General features: G+C 42.2%; 1 protein-coding gene across 2 annotated transcripts in view; it reads right to left on the bottom strand.

Moving 5' to 3' along the window:
• SNAPC3 (small nuclear RNA activating complex polypeptide 3) overlaps positions 1-15086 on the bottom strand; it is a 40266-nt gene extending 25180 nt beyond the window's left edge. The window contains exons 1-3 of one of the 2 annotated variants that reach the window (XM_047699058.1): positions 14721-15083; positions 13913-13990; positions 1606-1690 (exon numbers count right to left, since the gene is read on the bottom strand). In XM_047699058.1, coding sequence (XP_047555014.1) covers positions 1606-1690; positions 13913-13990; positions 14721-15037 — 480 coding nt within the window. In that variant the 5' untranslated portion in view covers positions 15038-15083. Of the gene's footprint in view, positions 1-1605; positions 1691-13912; positions 13991-14720 lie in introns of both variants that reach the window. The other variant, XM_047699059.1, reaches the window with a different exon arrangement.
• Positions 15087-15947: the final 861 nt, after the last annotated feature.

Here is a 15947-nt window from a genome sequence, read left to right as displayed (position 1 = left end):
CTGAAAATGAATTCAGACAGACAGCTGTATACTGATGTTCACAGCAGCATTATTTACAATAGCCAAAAAATGGAAATAAGCCAAATGTCTATCAGAAGATGAACAGATAAACAAGATGTAGCATATCCATAAACGGAAATACTACTCAGTCAAAAGAAAGAAAAAGGGAACGAAGTCCTGATACATACCACACACAGATAAACCTTTAAAACATTATACTAAGTAAAACAAGCTGAACACAAAAGGAAAATAGTGCATGACCCCACTTATGAGGTATTAGAGCAGGCAAATACACAGAGACAGAAAGTAGAATAAAGGTTACCAAGGGCTGAGGAAAAGGAAAATGGGGAGTTACTTATTCAGTAGAGAATTTGTTTGAGATGATGAAAGAGTTCTGGAAATAGTGATGGGTACCTGACACAGTGAATGTACTTAATGCCACTTAAATCAAACATTTTAAAATGGTTAAATAGTAAATTTTATGTAATGCAAATTTTACCACAATAAAAAAAAAACAAGGGTGCCTGGATGGCTCAGCTGCTAAGCGTCTGCCTTCGGCCCAGGGCCTGGATCAAGTCCTGCATCAGGCTCCCTGCTCTTCGAGGAGCCTGCTTCTCCCTCTCCCTCTGCCCCTACTCCAGCCTCTTCTCTCTCTCTCTCACATGTGCTCACTCTATCTTTCGAACAAATAAATAAAAGCTTAAAAAAATAAATAAAAGGTAAAGAAAACAAATGTCTCTATGTATTATCAAGTGCCCAACACAGCATCTGACACTCAGTAGGTCCTTTAGAATATGTACTGAATGAGCCCTCATTATTTATCATCTTAAACTTTTCTGAGGGTTTACATAAGAGATGGTGGATTAAGAATGTGCCTAAACAAAATCAGGAGCAGACTAAAGTACCAGCAACAGGGGGATGAAAAGGCATGAATTTAGCCTAAGATAAAGAGCAAAACCAAACTAAAAGCAGAAATAAAGGGATGCTTGGGTGGCTCAGGCAGTTAAGCGTCTGACCCCAGTTCAGGTCAGGATCCCAGGGTGCTGGGATCAAGCCCCGCATAGGGTTCCATGCTCAGCAGGGAGCCTGCTTCTCCCTCTCCCTCTGCTGCTCCCCCTGCTTGTGCTCTCTCACTGTCAAATAAATAAATAAGATCTGAATGAATGAATAAATAAATGCAAGAATAAATAAATGCAAGAACAAAGGCAGAGATCTGAGAGTCAAACATGCCATCACTTCAATCCCTTTTTGTCCCCCAAAGATTTTTATTTGAGACTAGAGGCAGAGATAGTGAGAGAGAGAGCACTCGAGTGAGGAGAGGGAGAAGCAGGCTCTCCAGTGAGCAGGGAACCTGAGACAGGGATCAATCCCAGGCCCCTGGGATCATGACCTGAGCCAAAGGCAGACGCTTAACTGACCAAGTGACCCAGGTGCTCCATCATTTGAATTCTGTGGGTCTTTTTCTCCTACTTTACAGTCCCAATGAGGTTTCTCTAAGTTTGTTTTCAACTAAGCATATCCAATATAAAGACACCATCAGTGATCACTAACACCCAATGACAGTGTTCACAATTTCATGGGGAAAAAAAAAGATGAGACTCTTACCATCTCATAAGCAAATGTTTCTTGTCTGCAAACCCGGTCTATTGTTATAGTTTCTTCCCGCTGTTCCAGAAGCCTTTTTCTAATCCTGTTAGAGGAACAAGAAAAATCAAACTTCAATACCTGTACTAGGTCTTCCGATGTATCTTTAATACTTAACATTCATTTGATTTTTTTTTTTTGAGAGAGAGAGTGGCAGGGGCAGAGGGAGAGAAGAAAGAATTCCAAGAAGGCTCCGTGCCCAGTGATCTCATGACTCTGAGATCATGACCTGAGCCGACATCAAGTCCGACACTTAACTCACTGAGCCACCAAGGTGCCCTGAGAATGAATTTTGAGCTAATTTCAGACCTAAAGCTAAAAGAAGCTATAAAAATAGTAGAGAGTCCCTTTAAATCTCTCACCCAGTTTTCCCTATGTTAACACCTTACATGATCATAATTATCAGGATCAGAAAATTAACATTAACATAGTATCAGTAACTCTAAGTCTTTTTCGAATTTCACAAGTTTTTTTTGATGAATTGCCTTTTTTCTTGCCCCAGGATCCTCTGCAGGACACTATACTGCATTCCCTCTATTTGTCTGCAATTCTGCAGTTTTCCTTGTCTTTTATCACCTTGACACTTCTGAAGAGCTCTTCTTCGTTATTTTGTAGAATGTCCTTGAATTTGCATTGACTGCTGGTTCCCCACGACTGGAGTAATGCTGCCCATTTTTTGCAGGACTATCACAAGGATGATGTCCTCATGGTGTCACACCAAGAGGTTCACGATGTTCATATTTACATGTCCTGTTACTGGTGATGTTTACTTTGGTTAAGCTCCTGAACACCAGATTCCTACACTAGAGAGTTAACTTTCTTTTCCTCTGTACTCATTAAGTATTTGGGGGAAGATACTTTGAAACCATGCAAATCTTGTTTCTCCTCAAAATTTCACCCAGGGATTTTAGCATTCAAAGGCAGATTTGTCTGCAACATTTTTTACTGTGGAACATGCCTAAGGGCGATTCTCTATTTCCCTCCTTCTACATTTACTCACTGGTATTATGAGGAAGACCTATCTCTCTCTTCCCATATATTTGATCATTTATACTAATATGAGCTCACGTTTATTTCATTCTGTAAGTTAAAATCTAATAATGTAATTATTCTATCAATCAAACTGTTCTACTGGTGGCTGTTAGGAGCGCCTTTGAGTTGGATCCTGTCTTTCAACAAACCCTCATCCCTTTTAAGGAGCATTTCCTTATTTTCTAGCACTGTAAGATGCTTGAGGTTCACCTTGCACTTCCTTATCTCAGTCTTAAAATCTAAGAGCCTCAACAAGACAGGTTTTAGAGGCCATCAGCTGAGTACTAGGTGTGGTCACTGTTGGAGCAGTCAGCACTTCTTCCAGACCTCTTGGGAGAGAAAGGTAGAAAACGTAACTCTGTGTATTATACCACACATGTACGAATATCTGCACTTCTGTATTTTTCTGTTATATACTTAAAACCACAAGTTTATACTGATGCTCCTAATCCCAAACTAAAATCACTCATTTAGCCTTTAACCTTTCGTTGTCACATTTTTCTCCACAAGTGAGAAACCCAACTCCCATTATCTAGTAAGTTATTTGTTTGAGTCTAGAAAACATAGTTTCAGAATTGCTCATCTATACCCCTGTGAGAAACACTAAAACATGAGCAGTACCTTTTGTTTCTAGCTTTGTAACACTAAATCAAGACATGCTTTTGTAGCACTTAGGTTAGTTCTTTCTTCCCCTTCTCTTCAGTGTTGTTATGTTGTGACACAGGCTCATGGGTTAGTGTTTTTTTTTTTTTTTAACTTTATTTACCTATTTATTTACTTATTTCAGATTTTACTTATTTGAAAGACAGAGAGAGAGAGAGAACATGAGCAAGGTGAGGGGCAGAGGGAGAAGCAGACTCCCGGCTGAGCAGGGAGCCCGATGTGGGACTCGATCCTGGGACTCCAGGATCATGACCTGAGTCGAAGGCAAACGTTTAACCAACTGAGCCACCCAGGTGCCCCTCGTGTGTTAGTTTTTATACTCTATTTTTTGGTTCCCCCACCCACACCCTAGCTGGTTTTTATTGCTTTTGGGATGTGTAAAAGACAGGTGAAACATCACTATGGTTCTAAGGATCAGAGTTATAAATACATATATGAACACACTCCAAGAAGTGTCATTCCCTCTTCATCCCTACTAACTTGTTCCTACTCCCTCCTTACTTTCTACTCCATTCCCACCCACCCCTTGTAGGCAACCAATCTCTACATTTCTAGCTTATCCCTTCCATTTCTTTTGTTCAAATAAGCAAGTATCTGCGTATTTTCCTAAAATTTTCTATCAGTCTGAGACCTTAACAGTAATTAGAACAAAGAAAGCTTAAGCCAAAGATGAACAGAGTATTAGAGCAATGAGAGATTAGCTCTTAAAGAAGTAGAGAACTCTACTATAAAGGAACAGCAGATCTAAGGAGTATCCTACCATTTGGACAGAGAAAGCATACCCAAGAAGTCATGTACCCCCCGCCGCCCCCCCACCCCCGGAACTGAGATCTGCACTTTGCTCGAAGGCCATGGCTGGGACTCATTGAAGGGCAGAGAAAGTGGCTATGGTTCTCCACCATGCAACTGCGGAAATCCAGAGTACCAGGAAAAGCTGTATGGGAGAAGCATCAGGAGAGGAGCAGCAAAGGAAGGGGCTGGGCAATGGGTGCCACTAACTGCCAGGTACTGACAAAGGATATATATTTGAAGGGCCAAGGCCCATTTTTACAGAGCAGGCAAAAAAGGTCAATTTATAGATGAAAGCCAACAAACCGATAACATGCAAACCTACTTTCCACATGAAAGATGGGATACACTTTTGGGGAGGCTTTGCTTTTTTCATATAACAGTATCTCCTAGAAATCACGCTATTGGTTCATCCTTTCTCAACCTTTAGTAGAGCTTAAACACTCAACTATATGGACGTCCTACCCTTTGTTCAACACTCTCCTATGTATGTATATTTAGGACGGTTCAAATATTTTGAATTACAAACAATGCTGCAATGAATAACCTTGTTCATACTGTATTTTCATATTATTGGGAGTGTATCCTTAGTATAGATTGCCAGAAGTGGGCCTGCTTGGATGAAAAGATAAGCACCTATGTAGTTTGTGTCAGACTTTACCAAATAACCCTAGAAAAAGCTTGTATCGGTGCACCTGGGTGGCGCAGTTGGTTAAGTGTCTGCCTCTGGCTCAGGTCATGATCCCAAAGCCCTGGGGATCAAGCCCCACGTAGGGCTCCCTGCTCAGCAGGAATCTGATTCTCCCTGTCCCTATGCTTGTACTCTCTCTCTCAAATAAATCTTTTTTTTTAAAGTAAAAATAAAAAATAAATATAACTTTTATAGGGACTGAGAAATCAAAAAAATTCACCTGACTTGCTTTATTGTAATATTTGCTTTACTGTGGTGGTCTAGAACTGCCCCACAAGATCTCCAAGGTATGCCTGTATTTAACGACTTTTAAAAATTTCCAGGTAGAATGGGCTAATGTTTAAGATTTATTTATTTATTTATTTATTTGAGAAAGAGAGAGAACAGGTGTGCATAAGCCAGCCAAGGGAGGGACAGAGGGAGAGGGAAAGAGAGAATCGCAAGCAGACTCCCAGCCAAATACAAGGCCCAACATAGAGCCTGTTCTCACAACCCAGACCTCGTGACCTGAGCAGAAACCAAGAGTCCAAGTGACCAGGCCACCCAGGCACCCCTAGAATGGCCTCATTTTGTTTTTTTTTAGTAAACTCTAGTTTTATTATGTTGTGACCACAGAGTATTGTTTATAGTAGTTTGTACTTTATGTATGTTACTATGTTTTCTTTGTGATCTAATATACAATCAACTTGTGGGGATATGCCAAGTGTTCCCTAATATTCCTCCCCCTCTGCCTACTTGTGATCTCTGTCTGTCAAATAAATAAATAAAATCTTTGAAAAAAAAAAAAAGAAAACGAAAAAATATAAAAGGGGTTTACATGTGGCTCACAAAACAAAAATCTTGTGCAGACAATAGGCATATATAAAATAATGTGATTCAGAGGGAAAAAAAAAAGGATTGGACAAAAGTATACCAGATAAATGGAAAGGAAAATCACGCAGCTATAGTTGTCCTGATAGGAAACAGATTTCAAGCCCTGAAACATTAAATGTGACAAAGTTCACTTTTTTTTTTAAGACTTTATTTATTTGACAGAGACCAAGAGCACAAGCAGGAGAAGTGGCAGGCAGAGGGAGAGGGAGAAGCAGGCTCCCCACTGAACAGGAAGCCCAATGTGAGGCATGATCCCAGGACCCTGGGATCGTGCCTGAGCCAAAGGCAGATGCTTAACCAACTCAGCCACCCAGGGACCTCTATATTTTTTTTTAAAAGACTTTTATTTATTTTAGACAGAGAGAGAGAGAGCGACAGCACAAGTAGGAGGGGCAGAGAGAGGGTGTGGTGGGGAGAGAATTCATGCTGAGTGTGGAGCCTACTGCAGGACTCTATCCCAGGACCCTTTTGATGATCTGAGCTGAAACCAAGAGTAGGACGCTTAAGCCACTGAGCCACCCAAGTGCCCCCAAAGGTCACATTTTAATGCTAAAAGCCACAAACCCCAACTGATAGGGATACGCATGCGCGCACACACGCACACACACACACTCACATACATGTATGTATACACACACATACCAAATAATAGTGATCAACTTTACAGAACAAAACTCTAGCACATGCAAGATGCACAGCTAGGAACTCGCTAACAGTAGGACACTAATTTAATGAGAGGCATTAAATTAAATCAATTTTTCATTTGCATCTATTCTACCTTAGTTATCTCATAATTCCTTTGAGAAATTTTTTTTTCTTCCATTTTCTGAGTTTCACCACTTTTTTTTTCTATTCCTCCTTTTTCTCATCATTTCTGTTCTTAGTTTCAAAATTTCAGATCCAAAATGCTTTTCTATCCTCAAATGCTTGTTTTAGTATACTCAATTTTGTTTGGAATGCAAACTTGGTTTTCTTGTTTCCTAGTTACTGCCTGGGAAAAGGAGAGAGATGATTTGTATAAACAGTTTTCTGATTTTCTGCAATAAACTCCCTATGGACTGTATTTCTACTTATTCATTTTGTGATACTTGTGGTGGAAGAGGGTTTGTAAGATTCCTGGTTTAATGGTACTCTTTTCTGTCTTTCTAACAAAGCCCAGGTAAACTACAGTGGGTTTGTTTGTTTGCTCTGGTGGTAGGGAGAGTTGAGTCCTTCAGTTCTGTGGCTCTCTTCTTCTTGCAGGACTCTGAAGTTCCCCCTTTCACATCCTTTAAATGGTGCACTGAGCAGTGCTCTGTTGGCTAGTCAAGTCAGAGGATGGGGCAGACTAAATGAAATCGCTATTGTATTAAAACTAATGTTGCTGGGCGCCTGGGTGGCTCAGTGGGTTAAGCCACTGCCTTCGGCTCAGGTCATGATCTCAGGGTCCTGGGATCAAGCCCCGCATCGGGCTCTCTGCTCAGCGGGGAGCCTGCTTCCTCCTCTCTCTCTGCCTGCCTCTCTGCCTACTTGTGATCTCTGTCTGTCAAATAAACAAATAAAACCTTAAAAAAAAAAAAAAAACTAATGTTGCTGAGGGACGCCTGGGTGGCTCAGTTGGTTAAGCAGCTGCCTTTGGCTCAGGTCATGATCCCAGCGTCCTGGGATCGAGTCCCACATCGGGCTCCTTGTTCTGTGGGGAGCCTGCTTCTCCCTCTGCCTCTACCTGCCACTCTGTCTGCCTGTGCTCCCTCTCTCTCTCTCTCTCTCTCTCTCTCTCTCTCTCTCTCTGACAAATAAAAAAATAAAATCTTTGGAAAAAAAAAAAAAAAACTAATGTTGCTGAAGCTTTGGGGATGACAGTTAAGTTTCAGTAGTGCCCATGTAGTAGCAATTACTGCTCCAGTTTCTAGGAATTAGTCTTCAAGCAGTTAAAAAAATTTCAGGAGGGGCACCTGGGTGGCTCAGTGGGTTAAGCCTCTGCCTTCGGCTCAGGTCATGATCTCAGGGTTCTGGGATCGAGCCCCGCATCGGGCTCTCTGCTCAGCAGTGAGCCTGCTTCCTCCTCTCTCTGCCTGCCTCTCTGCCTACTTGTGATCTCTCACTCTCTGTCAAATAAATAAAATTTTAAAAAAAATTTAAAAAAAAATTTCAGGAATGCTGACGGCAAGTTATTTAGCTTGGTATGGAACAAAGACAGCAGCATGTATGAGAGGAGAATCAACCTCTTTCAAGTGCCTTTTGCTGAGGTTAAAAAGTGCTCAAAGTGTGTTCATTTTTATGCCATAATAAAGGGGTCATGTATTCAGATTTTGTCTTTAAGTTACTGGTGGAGAGAAGAAAGGAAGGTTTAGAGAAAGCATAGGGATACAGATTTAGCATTTGATACAAGTCTAATTTACTTGCAGTACTGTTAAGATTACTGCTAGTCATGTTTAAAGTGTAATAGTTTCAAAGTACATCTAAATAATCCCAGCAGAATAATGCCATACTGACTCCTTTTACATTAGATCATATATAAACTTCCTTCCACACTTGTGGAAGGGACCAGAAGACAACCAAGGAGATTCAACCTGGAGAAACAGCCCGGTGAAACGTGTCAGGTGACCTGAAAATTATTACACAATGTGGCTTAATAAAATCACTACAAGTAAACAAAAAAAAGTTATTATAAGCCAATTGGTATTTTATTAACTATAGCAAAAAAGTTTGCTTTGTTTATAATTATTAATCTCAGGGGCACCTGGGTGGCACAGTTGGTTAAGTGTCCAACTCTCGGTTTTGGCTCAGGTCATGATCTCAGGGTTGTGGGACTGAGTCCCACAACAGGCTCCACGTGCTCCGTGGGGAATCTGTTTAAGATTGTCTCTCCGTCTCCTTCTGCCCCCCCCCAAATAAATAAAGAAATCCTAAAAAAAAAAAAAAATTAGGGGCGCCTGGGTGGCTCAGTGAGTTAAAGCCTCTACCTTTGGCTCAGGTCATGATCCCAGGGTCCTGGGATTGAGCCCAGCACTGGGCTCTCTGCTCAGCAGGGGGCCTGCTTACCCCTCTATCTCTGCCTACTTGTGATCTCTCTCTCTCTCTCTGTCAAATAAATAAATAAAATCTTAAAAAAAAAAAAAACTTTTTTCAGCCAATTGCTAAAAATGATTTCTCAAGTTTATGAAAGTTTCATTTATTCTCCTCACTCTACAAGTATCTACTGACTTCCTATTATGTGCCAAAGTTCCAGAAACTGGGGATACAACAGTATGTATGACAGACATACTTAATGGAACTTTTAAGTCTACCTAGGAAGACAAAAAAATAAGTATATCATGGGTGTGATGAGTATTTCTTCTTTTTTTAAAATATTTTATTTATTTATTTGACAGAGAGAGAGAGAGATCACAAGTAGGCAGAGCACAAGGCAGAGAGAGAGGGGGAAGCAGGTTCCGGATGCAGCTCTGGAACCCTGAGACCATGACCTGAGCCAAAGGCAGAGGCTTAACCCACTGAGCCACCCAGGTGCGCCCTGTGATGAGTATTTCAACAGGGAGGTACGGGGGCTACATGAGCATAAAAGGGGCCTCACTGGGAGTCCACAGTCCTTCAGTGTTTGAAGGATGAGTAGAAGTCAGCAAGACCAGAAGGATGCAGAGGTGTTAAGTGTTCAAAGCAAAGGCCTGGAGTGAGTGCACAGTCCAGGCACTGAAAACTGCAGTGTGTCTGAAGCACTGCGGACGGAGAGCTGAAAAGATCTGCAAGATCCATTCTACAGTGGCCCTTGGGAGCCAGGGAGTACCTTAGGATTTTTGCCTAAGAGCCAGTGAAAGATTTTAAGAGAGACACGATGTACATTTTAGAATTGTCCAACTCCATCGATCAATGACAGTTAAAGAGCACCAATGGAAGCAAAACAGCACAATAAGCTTAGGGGAAATACACAGATGGGGAGTCTGGACTCTCAATGAGCTTTCAAAAACTTCAGAAATATTACAACTGGAGTTCTGGACATTACAAGGGAATCTATTTTCTAAGGGAGGAGACTGGCTGTAGTAATATGGAAAGGAATCTATGGCTTCAAATATGGAGTTTTAGATGGGAAAGGGGCCTCCTGAGCCATTTGATCCCAGGGTCCTGGGATTGAGGACCATAAAAAGAGAAAGTGGTTGAAAAGAACTCTGGAAAGGCAGATTTGGACTCTAAGTGGGGAGTTTCACATGTCTTCGTAAGGAATCTAAAATCTGTCATGGAGGAGAGGTACAGCCATTGGGAACTTCTCAGCAAATGAGCACGATCAAGTGGCAGCACAGATGAGTAAATCAGAAGAGGAGAAAACTAGACCTAGGAGAGATGGGAAGCATTCCTGGTGCTCCAAGTATCACTAATGTACACATTAGCAGTGGGGATAAGGAAGAGAGTTAGCGGTTATTATAAAAGAAACCAAGGTGCAGCTGAAACACCCGAATTTTCAAGGAGGACAACGGGAAGGGCAGGGTCAAGGATTAAAAAAGATGAGGTGGTGTGAAGTGGGCTCCACACTGGAAATGGTAAATGTCACCATTACACACACATTTTCTCTATAGTGCCATCACAGCACAGTGTTTCTCCGTGTGACTGGCAGACCAACGCTGATCTGAGAGCGATTTCTTCCTTCAATCAGTAGAAACAATGCACGTAAGCATTTAGAAAGTCATAGCAATATGAATTTTACTTTGAGTATGAATAGTAATTTTACTATTGAGTTTAATAATAAAATATAATTGGAAGAAATAAATGAATTCAATAAAGTTGCACAATATAAAACTAATGTACTGAAATTGACTGCATTTCTGTACACTAATAATAAAGTAGCAGATAAAGAAAAATTTAAAAAAAAATTCCATTTACAATTTCACCAGAATAAAATACCAAGGAATAAACTCAACCAAGGAGGTAAAAGACCTATACTCTGAAAACTATAGAACAATGATGAAAGAAATTGAAGCCAACACAAACAAATGGACAGATAGTGCATGCTCATGGACTGGAAGAATATTGATAAAATACCCATACTACTCAAAACAACCAACAGCCTCAAGGCAATCCCTATCAAAATACTAACAGCACTTTTAACAGAATTAGAACAAATAATAAAAATTTGTATGAAACCACAAAAGACCGGGAATAGCCACAGCAATCTTGAGAAAGAACAAAGCTGGATGTATCACAATCCCAGATTTCAAGATATACTACAAAGCTGTAGTATACACAAAACACACACACAGACCCATGCAACAGAACAGAGAACCCAGAAATAAACCCACACTTACACAGTCAATTACTCTATGAAGGAGGAAAGAACAGACAAAGGGAAAAAGCCAGTCTCTTCAACAAATAGTGCTGGGAAAACTGGACAGCTAACATGCAAAGGAATGAAACTGAACCACTGTCTCACACCACACACAAAGAACAGATTAAAGGATTAAAGACCTAAATGTGAGACCCGAAACATAAAACTCCCAGAAGGAAAACACAGGCAAAAATCTCTTAGACATCAGTTTTAACGATATTTTTCAAGACATCTCAAGCAACGGATGGGACACCTGTGTGGCTCCATTGGTTAAGTGTCCACCTCCAGCTCAGGTCACAATCCCAGGGTCCTGGGACTGAGACCTGCACGCGGCTCCCGGCTTAACCGGAAGTCTGCTTCTCCCTCTGCCTGTACTCTCCCTGCTTGTGTGCTCTCTGACCAATAAATAAAATAAAACCTTCAAAATAACAAAACAGAACAAAATACTCTTGGGCCTATACCAAAATAAAAAGCTTTCATATAGCAAACAAAAATCATCAATAAAAAGGCAAACTACTGAAAGGGAGAAGATATTTATAAATGATATATCCAATAAAGTGTCAATATCCAAAATAAAAAACATACTAAAAAGGGAGAGGGCCTGAATAGACATTTCTCCAAAGAAGACATACACAAGGCCAACAGACCTATGAAAAGATACTCAGTATCACTAATCATCAGGGAAATGCAAATCAAGTGGTGCCTCAGTGGCTCAGTTGTTCAGCGTCTGCCTCTGGCTCAGGTCACGATCCCAGGGTCCTGGGATTGAGCCCCACATCAGGCTCTCCGTGGAGCGGGGAGCCTGCTTTTCCCTTTCCCACACCCATGCTTGTGTTCCTCTCCTGCTGTCTCTCTAATAAATAAAATCTTTAAAAAGAAAAAAGAAAGAAATGCAAATCAAAACCACCAAGAGATATCTCTAATTAGTCAGAATGGCTAAAATCAAAAAGTCAAGAAATAACAATTATTGGCAAGGATGTAGAGAAAAAGGAACCCTTGGGCACTGTTGGTAGGAATTAAATTGGTGCAGCCACTGTGGAAAACAGTATGAAGGTTCTTGAAAAATATAAAAATATAAATACCATATGATTGAATAATTTCACGACTAGGTACTCATCCAAAGAAAGCAAAACACTAATTCCAAAAGATATATGCATTCCTATACTAGGGCATTATTTACAATAGCCATGATATGGAAGCAACTCAGGTGTCCATCGATAGATAAATGGATTAAAATTTGGTGTGTGTGATGGAATATTACTCAGCCATTAAAAAGAATGAGATCTTGGAGTGCCTGGGGGGCTCAGTGGGTTAAGCCTCTGCCTTCGGCGCAAGTTATGATCTCAGGGTTCTGGGATCGAGCCCCGCATCGGGCTCTCTGCTCGGCAGGGAGCCTGCTCCCCCCCCCCCCCGCCTGCCTCTCTATTTGTGATCTCTCTGTCAAATAAATAAATAAAATCTTAAAAAAAAAAAAATGAGATCTTGCCATTTGCAATAACATGAATGGACCTAGAGGGTATTATGCTAAGTGAAATAAGTCAGACACAGGAAAACAAATGCTATATAATTTCACTGATATGTGGAATTTAAAAAAGAAAACACACAAGCATAAAAAAGCAGAAAACAGCCCCATAAATACAGAGAATAATGGCTGCCAGGAGAGGTGGGGAGGCAAAGTGGGTGAAGGAGAGGGACAAGTACAGATCTCCAGCTGTGGAATAAATGAATCATGGGGCTAAAGGAACAGCACAGAGAATACAGTGAGTGGTAATTTAACAGGTATTATGAACAGCCTTGTGTTGTGACAGATGGTAAGCACAGAACATGGAGAGCTGTCAGAGAGCTATGCCATACACCTGAAACTAATGAAGCATTTTATCGCCAACTATACGTCAATAAAAAAAAAAAAATTCAAGGGGCACCTGGGTGGTTCAGTCAGCTGAGCATCCAACTCGATTTTGGCTCAGGTCATAATATCAGGGTCATGAGATCGAGCTCTCCATCCTAAGCGTGGAGACTGCTTAGGATTCTCTCTCTCCCCGTCTCCCTTTGCACCCCACCCTCCCCTGCATGACCTCTTTCCAAAAAAATTCAAGACAATGATATACTTCAAAAAATGAAAAAATAAAAAAGCACAATGACCCAGACGTCTGGAAGTTTGGGAGGGGGAGTTATCTTTAATAGTCTTTTTTTTCTTTTTTAAAGAAAGAGAGCCTGATGCAGGGCTTGATCCCAGGACCCTGAGATCATGACCTGATAGTGAGCCGAAGGCAGAGGCTTAACCCAATGAGCCACCCAGACGCCCCTAATAGTCTTTTTAATCTTCAAAAAATAATAGTAATAATAACCTCTGTTCTTAAAAAAAAAAAAACTTTCATTGAGTTTGCCTTTTAATTCTATTTTCCTAGTAATTCACTGGTATCCTATTTCACAAAAAATGAGTCTGTGAAAATTAAAGACTGAAAACAGTTTGACAGGCACGATCAGTATTCAGCTTGCACTGGAACCTAAGTCGATTCACTGTCCCTTTGTAAACACACATTTAAAAATAAACACAAAAATAAGTAAAAATAAAAATAAACACAAATCTGAATACAGACTGGACATTAGAAGTTACATATTTACTGCTAATTTTCCTAGGTGCCATAATACCTCTCTGATTATGTGGGAGAATGATACTTGGAAGAACTATATGCTGCTGTATTTAGGTCTAAATGACCATGTCTGAAACTTACTGAATGGCTCAGCAATAGAGAAAGACTTTTGCCGCAGGTATCTCAAACACACACAGCTAAAGCAAATTTGGCCAAATGTTAATGGTTCGATTTAGCGGGTGGGGTGATAACAATTATGTACTCTTAACTCATCAATCATAAAACGTTGAAAAAATATTTAAGTATCACATAATAAAAGGAAGTATTCCGTACCCTAAAGTCACTAGGTCAGTATTCTCCGGGATGACTTCGGGATCCTCACCCTCCTCAAGGCACTTCAGTTTATCAAGGCTAAAACATAAACAAAAAGGAAAAGCAATCACCCTTCCAGAACACAGCGAGTCAGGGTTGTGTCCTAAATACATCATTAAACAATTAAGAAGTCAGATAAAACCCAGCAGGCGGGGCTCAGAGGAGGCCGGAATTCAGGACAATGACATCTGTGCGGATTTTCGACAGAGAAAAGGATACAAGGCCGATTGATGGATGGTGGCCAAATACTGTTAAACGAAGAAAGCGCCGTTAAAAGTTTTTTTTTTCCCCTCCACCCTATAAAAGGCGCTTTGGGGCCTTTTATGCCTCCAGCATACCTGGAGGTCCCCAAAAGGAACCATGATTAATCAAAGGTTTTAACACTCCTCTGGTTAAATCTCCTTCCAGCCTCATCATACTAAGGCTCCTCCATTGTCAAAGTGTCTTGTCAATGGCAGCTACACATCGCCTTACTCTGATGTTTTTTCCTACATTAATAAGCACTTAAAAAATTAACCAGTAGAAAAATTAAGCTTTTATGCAGCTCTCCCGTCCCTTCACTCCAACTCCCTGAAATTGTGCATTCGGATCACGGGACTTCTCCGGGGGTTCCAGGAAAGCTCGAGCAGCGGAGAGGTTTGGAAGGGCGGTCCTCTTATCCCTGAGAGTAAACCACAGTCCCTCCAAATCATGAGTCCCAGGGGAACGCAGGAGCAATGCTGCACCCAGGTTAGCTCTAAGCAGCAAGAGCCCTCGGCCCCGCACTCACCCACACACCGTCCGCAGCTCGGCTGCTGCCTCCAGGCTGCAGCCCAGATCCCCGGCCACCGCAGCATCCTTCTGGCCCCAGTCGGTGACCCCTTGGCTCCCAGGCAACGCGGATGCCTGTGGCTCCTTCAGCGACAAGTCCCCTTCCCCGCGCAACCGGCCACGCCACAGCTCCCCGAAAGCGCCCACATGGAAAGCGCGCGTGTTTAGCTCTGGAAGCTCGTACTCTGGAAAGTTGCAGTTCCCACTGCTGGAGACCGTGTCCTGCCCAGGGTCCACACCGCGGCACGTTGGGCCGCCCCGGCTGCTTTCAGCCATGTTCGCCCCACTCCTTTCCTTGCAAAAGCCGGGCGAGCAAGACCTCGCGGAGCGTGATGGGACTTGTAGTTGCACGGGGCTCGGTCCGAAGAGCAGCAGGGCTGCGTGGGACAGCTTCAGACACTGCATTTCCCAGAAGGCCCCGGGCCGGGCTGGGCACGCCCCCGGGCGCGGCACCGCGAGCTTCCGCGCGCAGGGCTGAGCGCATTGTTCTCCGCTCGCTGTTATGCGGTGAGCGGTTGGTTGGGCTCTAGGCTTGGGTAACCTGTGTTGTTGCGTTCCGGTTCCCCACGGTTACGTGGCATCGCTGTCTGCTAGGCGGAGCGGCCTCTGGACGCCCTTCGATCCCGTTCGTTGCCGTTGCTCGGCCCGGGATGCGGGACTTTTCCTTGGCCCCGGGGTTCGTGCGCTGCGCTGCTGCCTCAGTGTCCCAGAGCTGGAGAGACAAGGGCGGCCAGGACTGAGACCACCGATCCGACCAGCCCTCCAGATCCTGGTCGTTAAAAAAATCTCCCCAGCAGTCCCCATGTTGTTGTGTATATATGTATGCATTGCTGTATACATTCACAGTAGTGTTTATTGAGCGTTAACTATGTGTCAGATACTGTACATTATTAACCCTGGTGTATATTTTTAAAAATCATAGCCTTCCCAGGCAAGGATTATCATACCATGGTACTACTGAGGAAAGAGTTAACTGTAAGGAAATAGAAGCGGCATTGGAATTGTTTAGCTTCAGATGGAGCTTTCCCCGTGGCTCAGAGACTCCAAATAGGGAGCAGGACATAAAGAAGGAACGCTGGTTGGTTATTTATTTATTAGTATATTATTCACACATCATATACTTAACCCATTTAAAGTGCTCATTCAACAGTTTTTAGTATATTTACAGAGTTGTGCAACATCACCA

This window comes from Lutra lutra, chromosome 13 (genome assembly GCF_902655055.1).
Source record: "Lutra lutra chromosome 13, mLutLut1.2, whole genome shotgun sequence".
NCBI classification, from domain to species: Eukaryota; Metazoa; Chordata; class Mammalia; order Carnivora; family Mustelidae; genus Lutra; species Lutra lutra.
Note: the sequence above shows the minus strand (reverse complement) of the source record. Positions and strands in the feature narration are given on the sequence as shown.